Source organism: Pinus tabuliformis, chromosome 7, assembly GCF_031772625.1.
Source record: "Pinus tabuliformis cultivar Carrire ecotype Pingquan chromosome 7, CPIR1, whole genome shotgun sequence".
NCBI lineage: Eukaryota > Viridiplantae > Streptophyta > Pinopsida > Pinales > Pinaceae > Pinus > Pinus tabuliformis.
Window position 1 is genome coordinate 1,894,531,437 of NC_142293.1, and position 27,365 is coordinate 1,894,558,801.

At 38.5% G+C, this 27,365-nt stretch overlaps 1 protein-coding gene across 1 annotated transcript in view; it reads right to left on the bottom strand.

The window, feature by feature from the left end:
• Positions 1-27,365, bottom strand: part of LOC149256035 (structural maintenance of chromosomes protein 4-like) — a 217,316-nt gene that overhangs the window by 102,680 nt on the left and 87,271 nt on the right. The window contains exons 9-10 of the mRNA XM_089457366.1: positions 19,127-19,255; positions 18,892-19,036 (exon numbers count right to left, since the gene is read on the bottom strand). Of these exons, the coding sequence (XP_089313492.1) occupies positions 18,892-19,036; positions 19,127-19,255 (274 nt within the window). The remainder of the gene's footprint in view (positions 1-18,891; positions 19,037-19,126; positions 19,256-27,365) is intronic.

Here is a 27,365-nt window from a genome sequence, read left to right on the forward strand (position 1 = left end):
GTTTTCTCTCGAGTACACCCTGACAACCGAAGCTTGTAGGCAGCAGAAGCAAGCACAGCTTGCAACGGCAGTTTTGCTTTCACTGTCACATCGTGACTATGGTAATCGATATGCTTTGAAATATAAGCCGTTTACAGCGATTAAAAACAATTAACTCAAAGTATTAGTTTGTTATTTCATTTTTTCGATAGCATATCACATACTAGTTTAGTCAATAAAAAAATTGGAAGTCTTATTTGGCCTCTGACCTTGGCATCTCTGACATTATATTCACTCATATCTTAGTTAAAAGATGTATCTCATATGTGACTCAAAAGATGTACTTCATAAATAATTATGAATAATTTTCAATTCTGAATTGAAGTAATGCTAGCAAATATTCAGAGATTTATGCTCAGCAAATTTCCTTAGTTATTATATGAATATGTTGGTGTGTCCAGAGAAAGTAGCAATGGTGCCATCTTCCATCTACATAGTCCTACTCTGCGGTGTCTTGAAAAGGTTAAACTGGTGCCACTGCCATCTACATGGTCCTCCTACCTGCCATTTGCATAGTTCTGCCATCTCCATAATTGGTGCTCAGAACCTAGCTGAATTCACATTTCCCATTGTACACTTTGTGGGGGTTTAGGGGTACATGTATGTTTAGAATGATTACATTATTGATGTATGTTTACTAATAAGGATTTGTGTTCATGTGTTTATGGATTGATTTTGAATTTTCTATTATTTTGTCATATATATATATATATATATATATTGAAAAATATGTATAGTCGAACCTAATGCCGAACCTCATTCGAACCTGATTGGAAAATTCGAACTCGAATCGAACTTAATCGTTGTCGAACTCGAACTCGAACTCGAACCGTGTGACATAGACTACAGGAGACTACTCATTGAGCTTAAGACTCACCTTGTTGGAAGTCTAGGTTACCCCTATTGGTAGCCATTCAAGTAATATTGCATTACACAAGACTGAACATGGACATTACTTCCACATATCTTGAGCATGTCAAAAATCCAACTACATCTCCTACAACCAATCTTTCTCTCGCCTAACTATTATAATGAATCAAACACAACATTCGAGATGATTACTCTCTCATACTAGCTTCGCGTCAATATCTTTGAGGACGATAGCACCAAGCACACTCATTCTACAAGCCATTTCTTGCTAAACAATCCTGAAAGTTAATGTGTTACCTGATCAAGCATTTATTCTATAAATGTGGAATATGGAATAAAGGCTCATTAATGCTCCTTTTATCTTGTTAGACATGCATTTGATAAAGTTATATGGTTGATGTGCTCTCGATAATTTGTAAATCTGCAATAATGATTGGTTAAGCAAACAAATATTGCACCAAGTCATTTCAAGAAATTCAACATCTAATCCAAGTCATACTCTCACTTAGACTAGATGGCAAACAAGGGATTCGATTCTTCCCGAAGTGATGTTAGAACCTTTTTTCTAGCGAGAATGCGAGTGATAAAAGAAAGCTCACTTGATTTGGTCCGCTTACCCTCTTGTTAGAGGGGTACGTACATTTTTTCAGCGCAACATTCATCACCACTGTAAGTCCAATGTCACAAGTCAAAAGCCATATAAAACCATGTGAGGCATTGTACTAAGTATCCTAAACCTATGTTTTGTCAGTTTAAGTCTATATTTCGAAGCTTGGTCAGACCATTCCCTATCCCTTCAAAGCTACACAAAAGCACTCCCGTGACCCTTCCCTAACCAAATTAAAGGGCTTTTGGCAGAATCTCTTGAGGACTCATGGCTTTATGGGAGATTTCATTTGTAAGGGTGATCATCGATGTATGGGCCAATCCAGATTTTGTCATGGTCCACCAATGTCATTCCACATGGCTAGTGTATATTGAGTTTGTACGTGACCATGGCCTTAGTGCAGTATTCCTCATGATACCTCGCAAAGCATAGTAGTCTCATAGGGCAACTTTCATGTTTCCTGAGGCAATTCAGATTCCTAATGTAAAATGATCTAGGTGTTCAAAAATTCAACCCAATCCCATATTATAGAGCATGATGAGAGGATTTCATGCCACATGTAATTCTCCAATTCCGAGCATCTAGGGGCTAGTTACAACTTGGTGAATCTTGGTTAACAGGTTAGAAAACGTTCTCGAGGGGCAAAATAGGGGCAGCATTAGGTTATTTGTGACATGCATGATGTCAAAAGTGGTCCACTCAATAAGAGGAACAAAACCCATGTTTAGATTCTGTAAATTCCTAAGGGCGTTAGAAACCATCCACTTGGTCATGATGATGTGGTAAAACAGGTTTCCAAGAGGCTTAACAATAGTAAATCTTGCCAAAATTGAACATATAATGTGTCAAAATTGGTCTGCAGAATGAGATGAACAAAAGTCATGTCTCGATTTCTCCAAATTCATCAAGGCATTACAGCTTCAACAAGGAATGATGATGTTGCAAGCAAATGAAAATGTGGCAACATTAGACAGGATATGAAGACCGCAAAAATATACCCGATCCAAATCCAGGCTGGGTTTAGTAAACCGAGGTGCTGAAGTTGTCAAAAAATCAAGGACGTCGGAGATTGAGCTTCAATGTAGCTAAGTCAAATTACTAAAGGGAAAAATCAATTCAAAAATAGTTGTCGGTCAAGTCAACTAACTGTTAACTATGTCACAAGGTTCACCAAACTTGAAACTTGAGGTTCGAAATTCGATGAACCTCAAAAAACTGTAAAAAATCATTTAAGTTCATTAGGTCCGAGGCTTTAGTGACACAAAGAAACCCTCGCCGAGCAAGTTATGTGACGTAAAAAAAAATAAGTTCAAGGCCAAGCAGTAGAAAAAAATTCCTCGTTGATCAAGTTACAATACATAAAATTTGTTTAAGTTCATTTGGTTGCAAGCTAATTGGCTCAAAAAGGTAAGCAAGTTACAATACACAAAGAAACCTTAGGCGAGCAGGTTACGAGACGTTAAAAAAATTAGGTTTGAGACCAAGCGGAAGAAAACAACCCTTGGTGAGCAGGTTACAGTACATAAAATTTGTTCAAGTTCATTTGGTTGCACCCCAAGTGGCACAAAAAGGTGAGCAAGTTACTTGTCGAAAATAAAATCACAAAGATTTTTATTATCAGGCTAAAATCGCACACAAGTTGTGGATCTAAGTTACTAATCTAGTTTTGAATTCGCATATAACACAGGATCTGGATTGTAAGTTACAAGTCATGGTTAAAATCTCACAACACTTTGAAACAGAGTCGAGGAGAGGAGGAGCTACGTTATTTATTTCATCTGTCAAACATAGAAAAGTATTCATCAAACATAGAAAAAAGTATGTTATAAATTAATACATTTAGTATATTATATATATATATATATATATATATATATATATTTCTAATCAAGTTTCTATTCATTCTTCCAAAAAAGAGTACATCAAAAGTAAAACGCAGGTAGTCTCACCCTGACCAGGTTTGTTGACTACCGTTGACAGCAAATGATAGTGCAACAGAAAACATCAAGTGACAGAGTCCACAACTTGAAGGGCCAGAAGCACCAATAAACAAACAAGATACATAAAACACATGTAATCATGTTAGTCGTCGGAAGTGATGGAAGCTGGGTTGTCTAGGGTTGTTCCTAGAGGCAGAGGAGGGCAGAAAGAGCATTGAACATGCTCTTCGAAATGGGCCATCCAAGCCTCCAGCTTTTCAACTTTTTCAGATAACATGTTCTGGCCTCACCAGACGACCACCACACGTTCCTGAGTATGGCACTGAAAGTAGTGCATCTTGTTCAAGGTTGCAATTAGCTCCACGTGCTCCTCCTGCCTCACTCACTCTACAGTTGCCATTCGGTCCATAATTGATTGAATGAGGTCCCGACAGCGCTCCATGCAACACACTTGTTGTTGCCCATGTCCCACACGACACACCACCCCTTGACTCCTCACTCCTCTGCGACAATTCGACCGGCCACGATGCTGACTTTGTTGGGAACGGCCCCCTCGACCACTGATCGAACCTCATTGGGTGTCGCCACCCCTTGCCTCTGAGCACCCCCGATGTTTACCTCCCATTTTCCCACCTCCACAACGCACTAAGGATGTTGAGCTCGGCGAGCCCCTCTAGAGCCACCACAACCTGAATGATTGGGGATGGGAGCCAGCTCCATCTGGGAGAGGCTCGCACCTCCCTCTAGACTGCCCGAATTGGGCTTCATGCGCGACGAAGAACGAGACATGTGAGGAGCAGGGTGCATGTTGATCCACCTAAAACCACAGAATAATTGCACCGAGGGAAAATTCACCCCTCCTACCAGCAAGACCACCTCTAGTCTCTCCAAGACAGACTCCAAGGATCTCAGACTCACCACAACCACAGACAAATCTCCGAAGCCCACCCTGAGAAGGTCACCCGCAAGCCAAACAGCCGCTTGAGAACAATGCACCCGCCCCACAAGCGCCACCAAGCCCAAATGGCTTTGACGAACGCACCAATGGGGGCAACTAAGACCTTGTCCCCGATTGCGTAGCAGGAGAATCCCTAGACCCCTACTGAACCAACACTGCTCCAATAAAACCAATTTTCCCCGTTGACTCCTCCATTCCACAGATTTAACTCGTAGACCAAACAAGCAATTGTCAAAGGTAGACCCCCATGAACGCAAGAAAGAACTTCGGCGGCTCAAATGCCACCTTTCCCAAACCAAGTGACCACGAAAACAACCATTTACCTGCTCTAAACTCACATGCCAAGTTTCTTGGCACAACGAGACTCCACAACTTTCAATGCTATTTGCACATCATATCTAGGCATCGCTCGGGTGATAACGGGTCGCACCACCGTCCATCAACTCACCACTAACGCCACCACCTGGAGAGTAACATGTGAACGGATGTTTCACACAAGGTTCTTTAAACTCGCCCATGCTCAAGGTGCTTGGAGAGGACCGGGAGGCAAGTCCTCGCACCTGCAGCCACGCGCCCTACATCATATCCCACGTGTTCCTTCGAGGACTGCATTCACTCAGTTCAACACCCCCATCAGGGATAGTATATTATATATGTTACTAATTAATATAAATTATATTTATTAAAATAGCTAAATTTATTTATATACTATATAATATTAAATATAAATACATGTATACATAAATTATATATTAGAGATATAATATATAATATATAATATTAATTATAAATATAATATATATATATATATATATATATATATATATATTGAGAATGTGAAATTTCCATGAATGCGACAACCAGATATTATTCTTCTAACTTATGCAATTTATTTATCTTCTGTAAAATAATTTACGACAAATAATGAATAACTCATTACCACAATCTTCACAAATATAAATGTTGTCAAAAATAAAATGCAGGAACTAATAAAATAACGCACACACACACAATTGTTTTTGGACATATCGTCTCTGGAAAAACCCCGAAGGGAAAACCAATGCAACAGATGAGGGTTTATATTATTCCTCAACAAAATGGAGAATACAATTGCTTGCCTATTTACTGGCAAAATTTTTGGCAATTTTATCTCCACTGGCAAAATAGCTTAAATCACAAGGATCCCCACTTAGAATCAACTCGGCCTCCTCCCAGCCACTCGCATTCCTGCCTACAACTCGCACAAGCTAACTGAACTATGCATCATTGCTATGGGAAATTCGACCTTGTCTCTGAAAACTCTTTCTAGCAATCACTCTTCCTCGTGTTGTTGAATGAAGCTACTCGCTCTTCCTCCAAATCACCTCCCAACATTGGCACACAATCTATAGCCTCTACAATTCGTATAGGTTGATTGTCCAACGTGAAAATTTCTTGAAATACAACAACTGGAATTTATTCTTCTAGCTAATTAATTATGCAGTTTATTTTGTTACAACAAAATAAGAAATAAATCACATTGCAATTCCTTCACTATAAAAACGTTGCGGAAAAGAAACTGGAAATTGAGAAATGGATGCACACACAATAAAAATTACACCAATATTTTTGGACAAAAGTCCCCTAAAAAACCCAACTGGAAAATTGATGCAGCAGATGAGGGTTTATTTTATTATATGTAGCAGTTAAATCTCAGTACAATATTCAGATGCCCAAATTGGTAATCCTCAACAAAATAATCTGGCCAAAAATAGTAGTGAGTTAATTTGTCTCACCCGACACTAATCCCAACTCCAAATCTGGCTCAAACTGGGCCACTCAAAAGCCCCCACGTCAACCTCTGTGTTGCCTATGTGCAGGCTAAACTCACACTGCCTGTGGAACTACTCTGATGTTGTCATTCCATCCAACTCAACCTCTAAAGATGACTCACTTGGCCTTCCAGAATTTTCCCCAACCAACAGCAACTAAATCCACCTTCTCTCCAGCTAAATCGTACTACCCTCTGAAGTTGTCTGTGCAATCCCAATGCAACCTCATTGAGTAATAATGTTGCCCTCTTACTGTTGACTCCCCAGCATTGGAAATCCACTGGATATCACTTCTGCTACTCCCTCTCGCTTCTGCTTTCCTCCTGCCTTGAACTCTTCTTCCCTGCTTGACTTCTGCAGCTAGTTAGATCGTTTTGCCAAAGAACTCATTCTCCTGATGTGTCTATCTCCATCCCCATCTTCCTGCTCTTATAATTAACCAGTTTTTTCCTAAGTTAGACTTAAGAAAAATTTAAATGATGGTTAATTAATTTAATTAAGGCGTTCTAGAGGCTTATCTCACAAAACCTTTACTGGGTTTTCAAGCTCTCATGTTCCTAAGTCTCTTAGTCACATATCGAGACTAGAACACCTACCTCATGCTTCAAAAACTAACACTCCCTCTTAGCGAGGAAGGCATTCTTGTCTTCTCCCATAACATCTTCCCTCATGTTGTTGATGTCTGACATCTGTAACATCATGTCACTATATATCAAGCCACTGTGCATGCTCTCATCTAGCTGCTAACCCCATGGTTGAACCATCCTGCATCTGCGTTGTTGTTGACACTGCATTGTCTCACCCTGCACTATTGCCAACACTGCTCTATGCTACAACTGATCTCATGCTAATGTTGTTGCAACTACTACAATTGAGAACCAAACTATGGATCCCACTCTGTTTCTGTACTGCTCTGCTACAGTCTCCTGAGTCTTTGACTACAACAAGCATCTACATTGTCTATTAAGTAACTGTCTGCGCCCTGACTAGTTTTGTACCCCGCAATAACTTATTAGAACTAGTCTTTGCAACTGTCACTCAAGTATTGACTGCCCCTATGGGCATTGATCCTTCTGCTACTAAAACCTATAGGCCATGTAGCAAGGGTAATGATCCACCAGAAAGCACTTGTCTGATGCTATCATCCTTGGATCTTGCCCAAATCACTGCAACTCTACAGTTGAAGGTCTTCCCACCTCTCTCCTGGAGGTATAGCTACATACAGTGCAAATTTCCCCATCTTGGAGGATAACTCATCTATATCTGTCGAATTTGTGGTTTGTTGCTCCCCTTTCTTGTCCTTCTTCTTGGGACACTGAGTGTTGTAGTGACCTAACTCACCACACTTGAAACATTTGATCTTCGACGGACCTTTCTTCTTTTTTTCTTCTCCCTTTGAGCCTTGTCCCTTTCTTCATCTTCCCATTATTGGCAAGGACTACATTCCCATCCTCCTTCTCAACCTTCAACCATTTGCTGCTGCTATTGTTAGCACTTACCCTTGACAAGGATGAGCCTTAGCTCCTATTGTGTGAAATCACTCCACAGTTGTTCCCAATCAACCATCCTTTCACATCTAATAATACCATGAACAAACGTGACTCGCTCTGGAGAAAACCCATTTGGTGGTATTCGCACAAGTTCATTATCCTTTGGTTTCTCACCTACAGCTCCAACCTCATCTTGAAGATATCGAATCTTGGTGATATGGAGTTACGCCCTCACCCCTCATCATCTTTGTGGTCCCCAACTTCTCCTTGAGAACCATTTTCTTGCTCTCTGATGGATCCTAGTATAACTTTACGATGGCATCCCACATGTCCTTTGTTTATTCTCCTTTACAATGTGTGGAAAATATTATCTCGAACTCCATCAAAGAAAATCCTCTTGGGTTTGGCCATATCCCTCCTGTACCCATGAAACTGGATTGGGTTTGTCGATATAGCAACATGTGTTGCCACAAACACTTTGAGGCCATGCTCATCTAATAGGAATAGCATCCCTGCCTTCCACGTACCAAAGTTTGAGGCTCCATCAAGTGAATCTTAATCTCTGAGACTTGTTGCGGCCATCCCTGTGAAACTCAAAAACTAGCAAATAAATAGGAATATCCTCACTTTCTTGCTCAACCTATCTCTTCTACTCGCACTACCTTTTGGACTGCGCAGATTTAGTACTACCTGCCCCCGGAATTGTCTTCTTCGATACTCACATTGCCTGCTACCTTAACTGGGCAACTCGCTCAACCTTCCAGTAGTCCTTTGAAATCTGATACATGATCTATTGCTCTTGAACTCACACTATATGACTAGAAAAACTGCTCCGCCCTAATTCAACTGAAAAATCACAGATTTCCTCCCAATAAATGGATCTGGAAATCTTCTGAGAAATTCCTCTGTCTACGCTTTTTCTCTTCCACCCAGTGCTAGTATGTTATTGCCAGCCTAGATGAAAAACAACTACACCCAAATCTCCTCAACAAACTGACTGATCTACTCATTGTAACCCTCTATCTGACAAATCCACTGCATGTTGGAACTACTACTAGGAAAATCAAACTTTTTCACCTGTCTGGATATGGATATCGAATTTCCTGCCCAACAATTCAAACTGCCTAGTTGGTCTGCGCAGATCCTTAAAATTGTGCTCATAACTCCCTCTAAACTTGCACAAATTTCCTTCTTGCTACTGAGCCCCCGATCTGATCAAAATAGCTCTAACACCATGTGAAAATCCCTTGAAATGTAGCAATTAGAATTTATTCTTCTAACTAATTCGTTGACACCTAATCATTGGGATTGGGTGAAGACAAGAACAGCAAGGCCTATGCCTTGATTGTGGCATATGTAAATGAAGAGGTGAGTCGCCATATTTCACCATTTTCAAATGCTTTTGAAGCCCTACAAAAGTTGAAGGAACTCTATGACTCGCACTCTGCACTTGAAGTTGTCCAATTGATGATTAAATTGTTCAGTCTTGAATTACAAAATGATGATCCTCTTGCTCTAGCATCAGAAGTAAAATCTATTATGCATGATATCAAAGTCACTAATGTTGAACTAGACATTCCTCTAATAGCTTTTGTCAAGGCACTTTACCCCACTTATTCAAATTATCTTGAGTCATTGCAAGCAAATGGAAACCTCAAAGAGATTACCTTTGACTCCCTTGTGAATAAATTTGTTGAGAGAGAGAAAGCTTTTGGGAAGAAGACAGCTCCTCAGTCTTCTGAAGAAGTTGTGTGTCTTGCACATAGAGAGAAGAATCATGCTCAAGATTCTTCCAGAGGAAGAGGTGGTCGAAGAGGAAGAGGAAGAAGAAATTTTGAAAGGCAGGGGACACAAACACTCTCAAGGAGAAAAGTTTGATCTTCATTGCATATGTTGCAATAGAGATGGATCACATGATGCATCCACATGCAACTTGCCTTGAGACAGAATTGAGTAGGAAAGAAATCAACCCAAAGGTAAAACCAATGATAAAAAGAAAGGTAAAGCACCTGAATGCGCTCACTATGTTGTGGCACAGTGTAATATTGAAGTAAATGAAGACTTGTTTAATGCTTCACTTGCTTCTTGGAAAAATGATTGGTTGCTTGATTCAGGAGCAACTTGCCACATGACTTTTAGAAAAGAATTTTTTGAAGGATTTTCTAGCAGTTTTGATGGAGCAGTATACTTTGTAGACAAATCAAAACTCAAGTCATCAGGGCTTGGCACAATCAAGCTCAAATTGCCTGGTCTTCCATACTTTCTTCTTCATGATGTTTTATATCTCCCACAGCTTAGGAGAAACTTGTTTTCCTTGGTCCACATCCAAGGACACTCCATTCATATCTTTGACGACAAGGTTGAGATGAGAAAAGCATCAGATCACTCACTTGTCATGACGGTGATAGAAGAAGAAAGACTTCTCAAGCCGCAAGGTACCTCTTCTCGTGCACAAAATTTCTCATACAGTTCTCATTATGATTAAGGTACATTTCCATCATGTCTATTATGGCATGCTATATTTGGACACTTGAACTATGACAGCCTTCGCTTGTTGAAGAAAAATGGTGTTACTAGTTTGCCTACAATTCCTAGGAAACTTAAGCAATGTGATGCTTGCATTCTAGGAAAGCATAGCAAAGTCTTTTCATGATTCACATTCCAAAGCACATAGAAACTTGAACTCATTCATTCAGATTTATGTGGTCCACTGCTTGTTCCTTCTGCAAATGGAAATAAATATATGATGACATTTATTGATGACTACACCAGAATGTGTTGGGTTTATTTATTGAAGAAAAAATCTAATGCTTTTCAAACATTCAAGAACTTTCATACATGGATTGAAAATGATGCACAATCTCATATTGGCTCTATTCGCACTAATAATGTAAAAGAATACACTTCAAATGAATTTGAAAATTATCTTCGCCAGCATCGGATCAAACATCAAACAATTGTGCCTTATAATCCCCAACAGAACGGAGTAGCTGAAAGAATGAAAAGGACAATCTTAAATATGGTACGTTCCATGATGTTTTCCAAGAATGTAAAATTGATGTTTTGGGTTGATGCAGTTCTAAGTGTTGTATATGTAAAGAATAGACGTCCATCTAATGCTATTAGAAACAAGACACATTATGAAAAGTGGTATGGCCACATTCCTTCGATAAAGTATCTCAGGGTCTTTGGTTCCACCTGTTATAACTTGATACCAGAGGTACATAGAAACAAACTTGGTGCAAGGAGTCGTAAGTGTATCTTCTTGGGATATTCAAATACCTCCAAAGCATATCGTCTCTATGATGAAGTTAATAAAAAGTTTGTTGTATCTAGAGATGTAATCTTTCTTGAATCTTCCAAAGCTAGCAATGTTGTTGAGCGGCAACTTGATCGCTTGGATAGATTCAGACATGCAAAATCATTTCAAGAATTTGATAATGAGATTCCACATCTTAAAGGGGGGATTCCTATACTGGATCAATCTGTGGAATCTTCTTCTGAAGCACTCTCTCCCCCACATGAAACTCCAACCATTGATGATATTTTGAGTGATGTGATTGACAGAATTGGGAGACTCAATCTTGATTCAGTCCCAACTCAATCAACTGAGCATCCTGGACCATATCAGAAAGGTCCCCCAAAGTGACTGACAAAGACACTTGAAAGTGTTCATCCTGATGAGGCTGGAACGATAAGAACAAGAAATTCAACCAGGCAAAATGGAGGTGATGTAGATGATTCTAATTCACCTGTTGATATGGATGTTTCTTATGATTGTGAACTGATTTTTCTAAAGATTTTGAACTAACTTCCTTCAAAGAAGCCGCTTCTCATGATGAATGGAAAGAAGTGATGCAAAAGGAGTATGATGCCTTGATAAAGAATGGCATTTAGAAGTTGGTTGATGATTTGCACACAACATCAAGCGAGTGGCTTTGCAAACAGGCACATTATTTGTGATGATTTGCACACAACATTCAACACCTACATCTTTAATAACTTTAATGAACAACTTACCCATGTATTATATTGTGCATCCCTGTATTTTCCAAGAGCATCCACTGCTTTCAAAAAGACCAGTCCATTTTGGGAATATACAATGAAATTGATGAGAGGATGGCGTGTTGTATTTGTCCATCTATCAGAACCAATACTAACACCAGACAAGATCCATGATGATTTAATAGGTTGCAGAATTTTATCCACCTCCTTCTTTGCCTTAACCAACAATGTGGTTCTAAGCTTCTCCGAGCTTGGAGTCACATATCCAGTTGGAGCCATATCAACTAGAGCTCAACACATCTCAATAAACAAAGGCGATTGTGCAACATTAAAAGAAATGAAGTTGAGAAAGAAAAAAATTGCAATTGTAAGATCAACCTAATATTGCTTCTCATGCCGAAAATATGTACAGTGGACCATAAGTTTGGGTTGCCCTCTTTTTTGTTGGCTGACTTTCAGCCCCACTCCCAAATCTACTAGGCCTAGATGTATTCCTCAAGAATGGAAGAGGATCTTCATTTTTTCTAATTTTCCTGCTTGTTGCCCCCACATTCCCCAAGCCAGTAGCACCCTCCCTTTCCAAATCCATTCTTTCTTTAGCACTGATCTTTTTGCATGCTCTAATTCCACAAGGAAAGCCCAACAAATATCCCTTAACTCGAAATTAAGTGCTCTCAAATTCACTCTTGCAGAAATTACAAGACCAAAGGACATTCCCTCCCCTACCAACCTTTGGCCCTTGATTCTTTGTTACATACTTCCATAGAGGGTGTTTTTAATGTTGTGCTCGTTGTCTTGCTACAACAAGGTCATATGTGGGCTTAGCAGCACCTAGAGCTTCACTTGAAGCACTGTCACCAACGAATACTAAAAAACTTGGAGGGGGGACCATGAACAACACCACCCTTGTCTTTCCTTTGACCTCCGCCAGCTGCCATGGACGATTGAGCCATTAAATGCTAACTTCTTGTTGTTACTCAGTCCACAAGTGTAAAAAAAATGGCTTTCAAGTTGCAACAGTTGCCAAATCCTTCACCTACACCAAAAAAAACAATTAAACAATTAAGGCTGAATCAATAACTTTCACTTTTTTAAATGACAGTAGTATTTAAGACATGTTCTCAAGTTGCAATAAAGACATTTAGTTGAAACCTAGCCAGACTATTTTGATTTTGTTGGAATTTGGTTCCTTCAAGTTTACAGTTATGATGGCTCAGATATTTCTCACTGAAATTCCTTTAATGCTTTTTTTCCCATGATAGTCATTGTTTCCAGATGTAGCTAAGGCGCATGTGTTGAAGACTTTTCCAGAATTAGAATGGGGCCTAAGTTGCAGGAAACGTGGGGGGGGGGGGGGGGGGGTCGTTTCAGGCAGGAAACGGAAACGAAACTGGGAAACGTGTACAGTACAGCCTGGAAATGCATTTCCGGCCGTACTGCCACGTTTTCCGAAACGGAAACGTGGTAGTACGGCCGGAAACGCATTTCCAGGCCATACAAGCCACGTTTCCCAATTGTAATGTGTTGTTTTTTATTTTATTTTTTAATTTTTTTTAGGTTTCAATACACCATTGCACACTTTAGCACATGCTTTGAACCCCAAATTTTATGATGAGGAGCTTATTGCTAAAAGCAATGGGAAGAGGAAGGCACCCCATAAGGATAGAGAGGTGGCTACTAGGGTGAAAAAAGCCCTTATGAGAATGTTTCCTTCTCATCTACATAGGGAGGTAAAGGAGGAATTTGCCAGTTTTGCTGCAGGAATAGATGATTATGCAAATATATCAGCTTTGGAGGAGAGAAGCACCATGAATCCAGTTAGGTGGTGGATTTGTCATGGAGCAAATGGTGTACATTTGCAAAACCTTGCCATTCGTATTCTTTCACAAGTGGCAAGCTCTTCATCAGCAGAAAGGAATTGGAGCACTTATGGTTTTATTCATTCTGTGAAGCGCAATAGGTTGGGCTCACAGAAAGCAGAGGATCTTGTTTATGTGCACTCCAACCTTCGCCTTGCATCTCGTAGGGGTCCAAAATACAACAGTGGTCCTTCTAAAGAATGGGATGTGGATGCAGAAAATCCTGATTTGGATCTCTCTCTTGCTGCCCTGAATATTGAGGCCGAATCTGGAAGTGGAATTGGTGCATCATCTTCTTCAGCACTACCATCCATTGTTGAGCATTGTGCTGCTTCTATTTTTGATGAGGATTGTTATGATGAGGATTAGTCTTTTGTGACTTGTCTCTATAGTTCTTGCAACCTTATAGTCTTTATTGTACTTGCAGCTCATATACTAATATAAATAAAGGCTGATTTTGGATTTTCCTATATTTTTATTTTCATTATGTGATCATTCATGACTCATGAGTAAATGTGATGTAAATTTAATCTTAATGTTTAAATGTAAAAAATTATAATCATATAATGTAAATGTATCATTAATGCTTTATGATTGCACATATATATAATAATAATTTTTAAATATTTTTAATATATATATATATATATATACATATTATTATATATATTCGCATTTCCCCGTTTCCAAAATTTGGGGCGGTCGCGTTTCGTATCGCTTCCCGTTTCGGAAACTCGTTTCCGTTTCCCCGTTTCGTGCAACTTAGAATGGGGCACTCTATTCTTATAAATTTGCTTGAGTAGACTTGGACACATTGTTCTAGGAAGTTTTTCAACTAGGGGTTTCAATGCTCATGTGTAAGCCTAGGCGATCACAAAGATGGGCTAGTTTTACTATCTGTGGGTTATTTCGCTCCTGAAACAGTGAAAATTGAGAAACAAACATTAGAGAAATTTTGGTGGCAGAAATTTGCATGCCTAGAAATTTAAGTTACTAGTGCAATTTATGCATTTACATGAGATATACTAAGCAATGGCAATATTTTATGAGTGTAAGTACCCATTGTTCAAACAAGTTCGATCATGTTCACAGAAGGTAGTTTATATGTGTTGACCAGAGCATTAATCGAGCTATGAATCAAGTAAATCCTTCCCTTTAAACCTCAAATGTGCAGTGAGCACATGAAAGGTTGAGCTTTTGCACTCTCCTTGACTCAGCTTAAGATGTGTTAGAAGGGGAACTGGGCTTTTAACACACTTGCTCTGTAAAGGTTATCTATACATGGTCACCAGTCATAAAATGTGGTGTATATATATATTATAAGTTAAGTTCCATAACACAGCTTACAGGGAATTCACGCACTCCAAACTCTCAGCAAAGTGCATGCTACAAACACAAGGCACGCTCGGTCACCGGCTCCAAATGCAAGGAAACTCACTGTGAACATTGTGCACTCATCTCCTACATCTCCAGCTTGACGTGAAGTTGTGAACACAGCACTCTCGATGTCAAGTTTGTTGAAAATTTGGCAGCTCAAGAATGAATTTCTAAAAATAAAAAGTTTAAATTTAGAAAGTCTCAAGATAGTAAATCACTTTGCATCAATTGGTAATCAACATTGTTGATGGAAAATCCCTTATGATCATCAATCAATCCTAATCATTCAATTTCAAATTAATCATCAATATTATCATTAATATTATTGTTATTCTTATGACTATTATATTATTATTAAAGAGAAATTCAAGTCACTCAATCATGGATCTCAATAATGTTCTCTTACACTCTCATTATTGGCATGGCATATTCCTCTTAAACTCTCATTGATGCTCTTACACTCATTAAAGCACGTCATAAAAGATTTTCATACACGCTCTTACACTCAATAAAAGCATCTCATAAAAGATTCCTCTTACGCACTCTTTAAAAATTAATGCATATGTTACACTCTCTCTTAAAAGCATAATTTACAAAGGCATGCATACCTCTTTACTGGCATGAGTTACAATCCTCAAGACATGCGAGTTACTCCTTTATGGCATGGATTCGTTGCACATCCTATATATATGTGCCTCATTTTTTCTCCCCTCACTACTTGTGCATTATGAAAAAAGGATTCGAACTTGAGAGAGAGACTTGAAGAAGATTGTGAGAGAGAAAGAGACTTGGAGACTAAGCGCAAAACTTGAAGTTGATTCAGTGTATGCCCCTGTTGCTACTACCAGTGATCTTCATGCTACAAATTGTTTAGATTTGGGTGAACTTACTCATTCTCTTGATTTTTCATTGTACTTTGTATCTCTGTTGAACAATTGATTTCTACTAGAAGAAGAATCTGGTTGGGTTTTGCCCTAGTCATTGGACCTAAATTCTATGTGTCTCATTTTTTATTGGTTGTCTTCTATTGTGCATTTCATTTATGTTCTATCTACAATTGTTTATTTAATATTGCAGCTTAAAGAAGTTTTGTAATAAGTGATTGTTATAGCATAGAACATCACAATTTCAACAAATTTGTGTACACTGTGCTTGAATCCGGTGGAATTCCTCACAATACACAGCAAACTCGACTTTGGCGGCAAACAATGACAAAAAAACCAAAAAATAAACCATGTTGAGGGTTTTAAATGTTCCTTTTCACGGGACACATGCCCTAAGAGCCAAAAACGTTAGGGCACGTTTTCACCACGTCAAAAACATGTGTCTTGATTTGAGGACACAAAAAAAACATTTTCGACACGTTTTAGGGCATGTTTCGTGTTCAGCACGTGAAAGACATGACACGAGGCCCTAACGGGCGTGTCTTATGACTTAGGTAATGGGTGAATACTTCCACCCCACTTAATTCCTCATAAGGCATTGGTCTTGCACTAGAGTTTTTGGGGGTAATTTATGGACTCCTCCCTTGGTTGTTTTGCATGTGTAGGGCCCAAATAGCATGCACTTGGGCCGAGCAGACAATGGGTCACTGCCCATGTGTGTCTATCTACCAAGTTGTCAAGACCTTAGCAACACTACAAGAAAGGTCCAAACCTTTCTTGTATAGATATTTTACAACTTCATTTTGCTTGCTTGTGAGTTGGCCTTGGTCCATTAAAGTGACTTTCACTTGAACCAATCCTTTCCTTGCTCATTGGATGTGCTATGTTGCTCTTTTAACTCATCATTGTTGCCCCAAGAAAAGTCGATGCTTCTAAAATGGAGAAAAATGTTTCAAATGCCACTTTTAGGAGGACGTTTTGAGTGCTTCAACTTGGAGATAATTTGTCATGATTTGAAGGGTGTGATGGATTTTCTTTCCACCTTAAAGGATGTGGGATGTTGCCTTTGGGAGTGCAAAAGCATCATAAATTGTAAGACTGCCAAGAAGAATGATGGCCATGGCCAAAGAAGTGTGTATACATAAAATAAATATTCCACGTGGGGAACAAAAGCAAGTGAGTGAATACAATAATAAGATAGTTATTTCCACCCTTACATAGTGCAATCGCCTTTATAGAGCTAATACAATAACTATTGTTTTAACTCATTTGTCCTAATAGATCGACCTCCATGATTCTCGCATACCAATACAAAACATAAGAATGTCCATCAAGGTAGGGAATTACTATTAATTTTTCTTAGGGATATATTTTTCTTTGCTTTGATAATTGCATTTCATCATTTACATATAGAATTCACCCCATAGCATCATAACATTATTCATATTTACAACATTGTTCAGCATCATATGCAATTATATAGAAAGAACAACATCACCATCAAAACAGTGTAACATAAAGGAGCAATAGAAGAAAAGCATTCACACATAGAGACACCAAGATTGGTAGTATACCAAGGCAAAACCCACTATGGGGAAAACCCTTTCAAATTCTTCTTCTTATTACCATCATTAAATGATTCAGCAAGGAGGGAGTACAATGATCCATATCTTCAACCATAAACCTATCCAGCAAAAACACCTAAACAACACTCATTAGATCAACCCAACAATGCCAATAATCAAAACCCTAATTCAAGAACCTATGGTCAATTGTCATTGTTTGTAGTCAACTGTCGAACTCTACAGTCAACGGGCGAAAATTTTGGTCAACTAAAAATTCAACCTTTAGGTTCCAGCCGTAGGGAAGATGTGTCATGCATGCGGCTAAAAAGCTTCGGTCGAAATTTCTCCATGACATGCCTTCGACTGCAGTCGAAATTTCTCTATGACATGCCTATGACTGAGACCCAAAACCCTAAGAAAAGAGCTGCAAGCTTTGTACCCTGCAATTTCGGAACTGTGCCAACCAATCTACATGAACTTCCCTCAAACTTGTGCAAGCAAAACCAAAGAAGAGAATAGAAGAATGCGCCACGTTCATGTCCAAATGAGGTTGAGGTTACTTGTATTCATAGCCTTCCAAGGATATCCAATTTTCTTTAGGACCGACCTGATCAAATATGCACATGTAAGCTTTAATTCAAAAATACACTTTCCCTTGTCCAAATTGAGTGCTTCAATACTCAAAATTGGTCCTCTCAAAAAGAGGAATCTAGTCTTGTGGTTGGAATTTGTCAATGAGTTACCAAATTAACAATTACCGCCCACTAGGGCACTATCAATAGAGTCATAAAACTAGGCACCATGGAAATGGAACTAAGAAGATCAGCCATGATTATCCACCCATGGACAACTAGCACACACTTTAACACTTATCCCACATGGCCTTATAGGGTTATAGATTGGATATATTTGGGCTTACAAATGTTGTGGTCAAAAATTTTGGATTACTTCAACTAAAAGACGAGCACCAACCACCAAGGTGAGATAAGTACAACTTCCAAGTATCATGACCCATTATCTAATTCAACCCATGATCCTTACTCAAATGCCCTAAAAGATTCAATGTAAGGGCTTTTGTCTTAGACAATGGCTCATGTACCTCATTGTCGTTGACATACCATCCTCTGGCAAGCAAACTAATCAAGTGCATGAGCTCACCAATGTGTGGGTGAGAAACATCTGAGAGCCTGTTATATGAGGATCATACGAGGTTGCTGGCTAGGAATCTGCATCCTAGGAGAAAATCTTTCTCCTAGGATTTCCCATGTTACATGTATATACATGGGTAACATGTCCCATGAGGAGAAATGCATCATTTTCAAGGAAAATCATGGGAAAATTTCACCTAAAAGTAGCAATCCTGAAAATTTTTAGAAAATCTCAAATGAAAGCAGCAAATCATAAAACTTGTAATTTAAAAACAAGAAATTTAATAGACGCATGTTCCTTGTAATATGTTAAATCATTATATACTGAAAAAGGACACCTTTTGAACTCTCTTTGATCTTCTCCAGCACTTTTTCCTCCTCGGTAAGTGATTCCGACAATTTCACAATCTCTTCTTCAAGTCTTGGTATTATTTGGATTGATTCTTCTGACTCCTTTTCAATCTCCTTAATCTTTGTGGCATCCTTTCAATATCATAAAAATTAAAATTAATCAGTTAGAGAATGCCTCCTCATTTAAACAAAATTCCAAATAAAGCATGCCTAACAAGATACCTTTGCAAGTTTTTCTTCTATTTTCTTCAATTTTTGATTCATGTGCTTTATATCCTCTTGATATTTGACATCCTGCCTTTCAAATTCCTTGAAATCATCCTTGCATGCTTTTAACTTTGTTTCGAGTTCCTGAACATTCCATCAGCAACAACAGTTCATGAAAAAAGTAAACACGGAACTAGACACATTACTGCACAACTTACAACTCACAGTTTACACAAATGGAAAAAGCTACGACATGAGATAGGAAAAAAGAAATACTCAACTGCAAAAAGGATAAAGAACTAGATGCCAATTAAAATGTAACCTAATAGACAGCATTTAGCAAATGGGTCCCTTGCATAAAACAAAGAATATAACATCATTCGGAGGTTAAGAAGCTTGACAGATGTTAAATACGAAGCAACAATTCCAAATACAATTTCGATGCACTTCATTTCAAAGGAATGTAATTTTACAGTATACAATGCTCCACTTCAATTCAATTCCCCAGAAAAGACATGCATAATACCATTCTCGACTAGTGATTTGAGATTCTCAACTTTCAAGTACACATCTGTGCTGGTTATATTCTAACTCCACCTGAGAAAAATGCATTTAAACCCCCTAACACCTAAACTATCTTTCATTTCATACGATTGCAAGAAAAGGCTAAAAGCTAAACACAGGCTAAATATTTCCAGGAAATTTCACGTAATTCAAATTAGGTACATTAAACCCTTAATATGAAAAGGAAAGAAAGCTTAACCCATTAAGACGTGCCTTTCAGCAGTTACCAGAAAGAACAGTTAGCGTAGCATGGTCTAAATTCTAACAAAACCAAATTGGATACCACCCAGTTTGTTGCACATTCATTTTCTTGATCACTATACCTGTTTTTATACTTCACATATGCATTCCCTCCAGCAATTTACAAAATGTGAAACATCATAGTTGCAGCATAGTTTGATGCCCATCTGAATCTTTTCTGCATTGTTCTTAGTGATCCAAGGTTCCTGAACCTATTTTTGTTGCAGGCCGAATTTCATGTTCTGTAGCACCACCATCTCCAATATTCATGGCAAAGATGAGGAAAATCATAATACCAATATGAATCATATGCATGACATATTCAATTTATAGAGGTAGACAAACAATGTGCTGGATGGGGATCAACCTATTTTAGTATTGACTCACTTCACAGTATTAAAAAGAGGGATAGATTTGCTTTTAAATTTACTCCTGTAATTTTCATTTTACCATAACTTCATGTCCTGCCCAATTTCCACGTTTCCATATAGGAGAGGCAAGCTAAAACGTAGTTATTCTTCTTTCATAGGGGTTCTCTATATGCGCACATCATTTTGCTATAATGTACAGACATGCCTTGTGCCAGCATTGGTCAAAATCAATTGGCATTGACCAAAACAACCAAACAGCACCAGTAATTTCAGATGCTACCTCAACATAGGTAAGGATTTTCAGCACCAAAAACGTTTATGCAACAATGGCTGCACAATATTCAGAAAGTTCACCTAATTGAAGGATTTCTATGCCTCAGAGTTTAATTATAGACTTTACAGCCATCATTCAGAAATACATAATTTGTTTAAAACACTTCGGGGCTGCTATAAAATGCCATGAGTATGCATTTACAAATAACATACCCAGGAATCATTGAATTGAGAAAGCTGCTTTTGAGTATTATGACCATGCTTGTCATTGCTTCATGAGATGTAGGTTGTGTTGGGTCCCTATAATACTAGTGATTACCCCATTACTATTGTAGTTATACCCCTTATTTATATTGATGTACCCATGTAGTGCCCATATTGTTACTATTGTGCCACATAGAAGCCCACTATTGTTATTGTTGTGCCCTACAATATTATTGTTATGTAGGCTTTGATTGTATTGGGACCACTTAGACTCCTATATATAGAAAGGAGGTATTTTCATTTGTAGCATCCAAGAATTGTTCATTTATGTAATGTAAAGAAGGTTGCCCCCTCGAAGAGGCTGAATTCTAAAGCGTGGATCTATCTTTTCTATCTTTTCTTGAGCTGGTTTCATAACATTTGGTATCAGAGCTTTGGATTCTAGGGTTTCGCTGCTCCAAACAGGTCATCGTGGCATTTTCGCTATAACTTTTTTTCTGTGACGTTTCAGAAGTCGCAAAAAAAACCCATTTGAGAAGAAATCGCTCTGAACCTTGGGTCCGAATTTCAGAGTTTTTCGCGTGATATTTGCGGAGATATGATCTGAGGAAGTTGGTCTTTTTGCAGACTCTTGAATTACACTCAAAACAGGTGACCTAGAGAAAATCGTCATAACTTTCTTTCTGAGCATCGGATTGAAATTTCGTAAGAAAGTACAGAAAGAGGACGGACTGTAGTTTTCTTTTATATATTTTTCAGAGTCAAAGGTTGAAACAGTGACACGTGGCACGTCATCCAAGTTCGCTCTACTGAACTAGTCTATAATCAAGTAATTGTGGGAGATTTCGCATAACTCTTCCTTGGAGAATCCAATTGGGGTCAGACTTGTGGCATTGGAAAGAGGACACAGAGGGCTACTACAGGTCACAAATTCAGAACTAGATAATCAGAAAGTACAGAGATACATCAGAGGCAATATCGAGCTCCTACAAAGTGAAAAAAGGTGTGTAGATTTTCTTTAATTTTTGCTTAAGCTTGGTTTGAAAAATTATTTTGAAGGTATTCAAAGGGAATATTAGAGAATTATTATCGGTAACTGATGCCACAAGGAAAGAAAATGCAAACACCTAGTAAGGAGCCTGAAAGCTCTAGCATGACTCATGAAGAAGAAGAAGAAATGCTATATGATATATCAAAATTACAAGAACAAGTGCAACGAGTGTCACTTGCACAAAAAGCAACAGAATCTAAAATGGATGGTTTAAGGAAAGATGTAGAAGCTAAGATGGATGGTTTAAAGAAAGGTGTAGAAGCTAAGATGGATGGCACGGAAGCTAAAATTGATGGCATGGATGATAAGATGGATAAGTTGCTACAAGAAATAGTCACTAAGGGTGAAAGAGTACCAAAGGAAACTCATGATGAGAACAAAAGAAATGTTAATCATGATTCCATAGACTCTAATGTTGGATCGAAGACTCACCATGTTCCAAAAATCGATATGAGGAAGTTTGATGGCAAGGATCCCGCCACATGGATATTACAGATGGAGCAATTCTTCGATCTCAATAATGTGCAAAACACACAAAAGGTACGTATGGCAACTTTATATTTGGAACCAAATCAGTTTGTATGGTATCAATGGCTTTGTTCTCGTAAACAATTTATCACTTGGGCAATTTTTACGGAAGAATTGATAGCACATTATGAGGATACAAAAAGCAACACTTTTTTTAGCCAATTGATAAGTCTCAAACAAAAGGGTTCAATAATGGAGCACATTGAGGAGTTCCAAAAATTGAACATAAGGGTAAAAGATATTCCAGAGGAGCATAGGATTGATGTGTTCATAGGGTCTTTAAAGGATAATATCCAACATGATGTGCGCCTTTGGGAACCTGATTCATTAGAGAAGGCATTCAGGTTAGCAAGAAAAATGGAAAGCAAAATTATGGCAACTAGGAAGCATACCATTCACAACTATAAAGATGGAAGTGTTGTTGCCCATAGTCTTCCACAACCTACAAGGTTGACACCACAACAATTGGAAGAAAAAAGAGCAAAAGGGCTTTGTTACAATTGTGATAGCAAATACACAAAAGGTCATAAGTGTGCTGAGAAGAAATTATTCTACATAGATTGTGAAGAGGAAGAAGAAAAGGAGCAAGAAAGGTCAAAAGAAGAGGATATATTCCAGGAACAAAGCCTAGATGAAGAACAAATAAATCCGACCATATCTTGTAATGCATTGGCGGGAATTACCACTCCTCAAACCATCAAGATAGAAGGACAAATCAAGAAGAAAAAGGTAATAGTGTTGATTGATTCAGGAAGCACCCACAATTTTATTCATTGTAGGGTAGCAAAAGAATTGAATTGCTTCCTATATCCAGCACCAGAGTGTCAAGTGATGATTGCAAATGGAGGAACAATAAATTGCTCTGGAAAGTGCCATAATATCAAGCTATCCATGGGAGAATATGTATTGACTAGCCCAATGCTTTCCATTCCAATGGGAGGTGCTGATGTTGTACTAGGAGTCCAATGGCTACAATCCTTGGGTACAATAGCTTTTAATTTTCAAGAACTTTTCATGAAATTTTCTGTGGAAGGAAAGGAAGTTGAATTAAGGGGTATTGCAGGGAAACCAGGAAAGATAATCAGCTCTAATGGTATGACAAAGCTTCTAAAAAAGGAGCAAAGGGTGTAATTGCACAATTATGTTCGCTAGATGTTTCCACATTAGAATCATCTATTTCTCCAGATCTCCAAAAAGTTCTGGACAATCATTCCAAGGTATTTGAGACTCCCAAAGGTCTCCCACCTATGCGTGATCATGATCATGCTATTCATCTGATTCCAGGAAGTGTTCCTCCAAACATCAGGCCGTACAGATATCCCTATGTCCAAAAAAGTGAAATTGAACGTATGGTTGCAGAAATGCTAGAGGCTGGTATAATTCAACCGAGTCAAAGTTCTTTCTTTGCTCCAGTAGTATTGGTGCACAAGAAGGATGGATCATGGCGCATGTGTCCGGATTATAGGGAGCTCAACAAGCTCACTATTAAAGATAAGTTCCCCATTCCTGTCATTGATGAATTACTGGATGAATTGCATGGATCAATTTACTTCACCAAGTTGGATCTTCGTTCAGGATATCATCAAATCAGAATGAAGATTGAAGACATTCCGAAAACGGCATTTAGAACTCATGAGGGTCATTATGAATTTTTGGTCATGCCTTTTGGCCTTACCAATGCACCTTCAACATTTCAAGGTTTGATGAATTCAATTTTCAAACCATTCCTTAGAAAATTTGTGTTAGTATTTTTTGATGATATACTAATCTACAGCAAGTCTTGGAAGGATCATGTTGAACATGTTGACAGGGTGCTACAACTATTGGAGGAGAAACAATTATATGCAAAAAGATCCAAATGTTTCTTTGGAGTCCAGGAGGTGGAATATTTGGGTCATATTGTATCTCATGAAGGAGTTAAGGTAGACCCTAGCAAAATTAAAGCCATTAAGGAATGGAAAATCCCCACATCCATAAAGCATTTGCGAGGATTTCTTGGGTTGACAGGGTATTATCGCAAGTTTGTTAAGAATTATGGGAGAATAGCAGCACCTCTAACAACATTATTGAAGAAAGATGCATTTTCATGGACTCCGGAAGCAACAAAGGCCTTTGAACATCTTAAAGAGGCAATGTGCCAAGCACCGGTCTTAGCTACACCGGACTTCACAAAAACCTTTATTGTGGAATGTGATGCTTCAGGAAATGGAATTGGTGCTGTTCTAATGCAAGATGAAAGACCCATTGCTTTTGAAAGTCGTCCAATCAAGGGAAAGTTTTTAAGAAAAGCTATTTATGAGAAGGAAATGTTGGCAATACTCCATGCACTTAAGAAATGGCGACCCTACCTAATGGGAAGACACTTCAAGGTAAAAACGGATCATGATAGCCTTAAATACTTTTTAGAACAAAGATTATCCTCTGAAGAGCAACAAAAGTGGGTCACAAAGATGTTGGGTTATGACTTTGAAATCATCTACAAAAAGGGGAAGCAAAATGTGGTGGCAGATGCACTCTCAAGAAAGGATGAGGATGTGGAAGCATTGTTGTGCGCTATTTCTATTATCCAACCAGATTGGATATAAGAAGCAAGGGAGGAATGGAAGAATGACGAAGAAGTGGGGCACTTATTCGAAAGCTACAACAAGATTCCAGTACGTCTGATACATTTAGCTGGAAAAATGATTCGTTATGGTACAAAGATCGCTTATACCTCTGTAAGAATTCCCAGCTAAAACAAAAGATTCTTATGGAATTGCACACTTCTCCCTTAGGAGGGCACTCAGGATTTTTAAAAACTTACCACAGGGTTAAGAAGGAATTTTTTTGGGATGGCCTTAAATCAGATATTCAAAAGTTTGTGGCAGAATGTTTGGTTTGCCAGCAAAATAAAGTTGAAACAATTAAGACACCGGGTCTATTACAACCTTTATCCATTCCAAGCCAACGTTGGGAGGAGGTTTCAATGGATTTTATCACAGGTTTACCCAAGTCTGAGGGAAAGAGTGTCATCATGGTGGTAGTTGACAGACTTACCAAGTATGCACACTTTTGTGCATTATCACATCCATTTAAAGCCAGTACAGTTTCTACTGCATTTATGGAAACAATTCAAAAGCTACATGGAAACCCAAAGATTATTGTAAGTGACAGAGATCCCATTTTCACTGGAAATTTTTGGACAGAATTATTTTCTTGTCTTGGTACTCAGTTAGCTCATAGCTCATCTTATCATCCTCAATCTGATGGGCAAACTGAGATAGTAAACAAATGTTTGGAAGGATATCTTCGTTGCTTTGTATCTGATAAACAGACACAATGGGTCAAATGGTTGCCTCTGGCTGAATGGTGGTATAACACTTCCTTTCATACAGCAACAAAAATGACCCCATTTATGGCACTTTATGGGTATCAACCACCATCCATCACATCATATTTAAGAGAAAATTCTAAGGTTCAGGCAGTGGAACATCACATCGAACATCAACAACAAGTCCTCCAACTCTTAAAGGATAACCTTGTGTTGGCACAGAATAGAATGAAACAACAGGCAGATCAACATCGCAGTGAAAGAAGTTTTGATGTAGGTGATTGGGTATTCCTACGGCTACAACCATATAAGCAAATGTCCCTCAAGCAAGCTAAGAAGGATAATAAATTATCACCAAAGTATTATGGTCCGTACAAGGTGTTGCAAAAGATTGGTACTATGGCATACAAATTGGAGCTTCCTGCAGCTTCTCGATTGCACCCAGTTTTCCATGTTTCATGCTTAAAGAAGGTTATAGGCGACAAGCTCCCAGTTCAAACAATATTGCCAGAACTTGACGAAGAAGGAAAAATTATATTGGAACCGGAAGCAGTTATAGAAACAAGAACTCGACAGCTACGAAATCGATCAATTTCAGAGTACCTTATCAAGTGGAAGAACTTATCCGCTGAAGATTCCACATGGGAGGACGAGAATTTTATGCAGAAGTATCCTGAACTACTCAAGCGTTGAGGACAACACTTTTTTGAAGGAGAGGGGCATGTTGGGTCCCTATAATACTAGTGATTACCCCATTACTATTGTAGTTATACCCCTTATTTATATTGATGTACCCATGTAGTGCCCATATTGTTACTATTGTGCCACATAGAAGCCCACTATTGTTATTGTTGTGCCCTACAATAATATTGTTATGTAGGCTTTGATTGTATTGGGACCACTTAGACTCCTATATATAGAAAGGAGGTATTTTCATTTGTAGCATCCAAGAATTGTTCATTTATGTAATGTAAAGGAGGTTGCCCCCTCGAAGAGGCTGAATTCTAAGGCATGGATCTATCTTTTCTATCTTTTCTTGAGCTGGTTTCATAACAGGTTGCATGGTGTGTTGATTACCTTTGGTTGTCCTTTGATGCACATACGCATTTAAGTTAACTTGCTTAAGGATTGTCATGCTTTGATGCTTATGTGACTCTCTTACTTTGGATGTTAGAGACTTATCTAGCAGTTAGAAATAATTAATTCCTACTTGTCTATGGTTGTAATTCTCCATTTGAGGAGTTTGTTCCTACATAATAGGAATTTAGTTTCTCTTAGTTTAGTGTGTGGTTGAGAGAATCTCTCAACCACACTATTGTACGTCTAAGATAGGATTCCTATCTTGAGACTATTGATTGTATAAATATGTGTGTAATTTCCTCATTCAGATAATAGAGAATATATTGCTGTATACAATTTTATCTTGGTATCAGAGCCCTGAGGGCTGGCCCCTCGTGGGCTTGGCCCATCCTGGGCTGAGGAAATAAAAGAGTATTTTTTAATTTTTAGTTTGTCCATCGAGCATCGAACAGGGTTCCGGTGAGCTGGGCGGTGTTCTGGTGCGCTGAGTTTGGAGAGGTCTATGGAGTTTCTCTATTTGTTCTTGGGCATTGAGCGTTGATATTTTCTGACACTGGATCGTACTCCATTAGTGACTTAGAGAGATTGATTAGAGCTTGTCTGCGTGGCGTGAACGGTGGTTTCGATTCCACT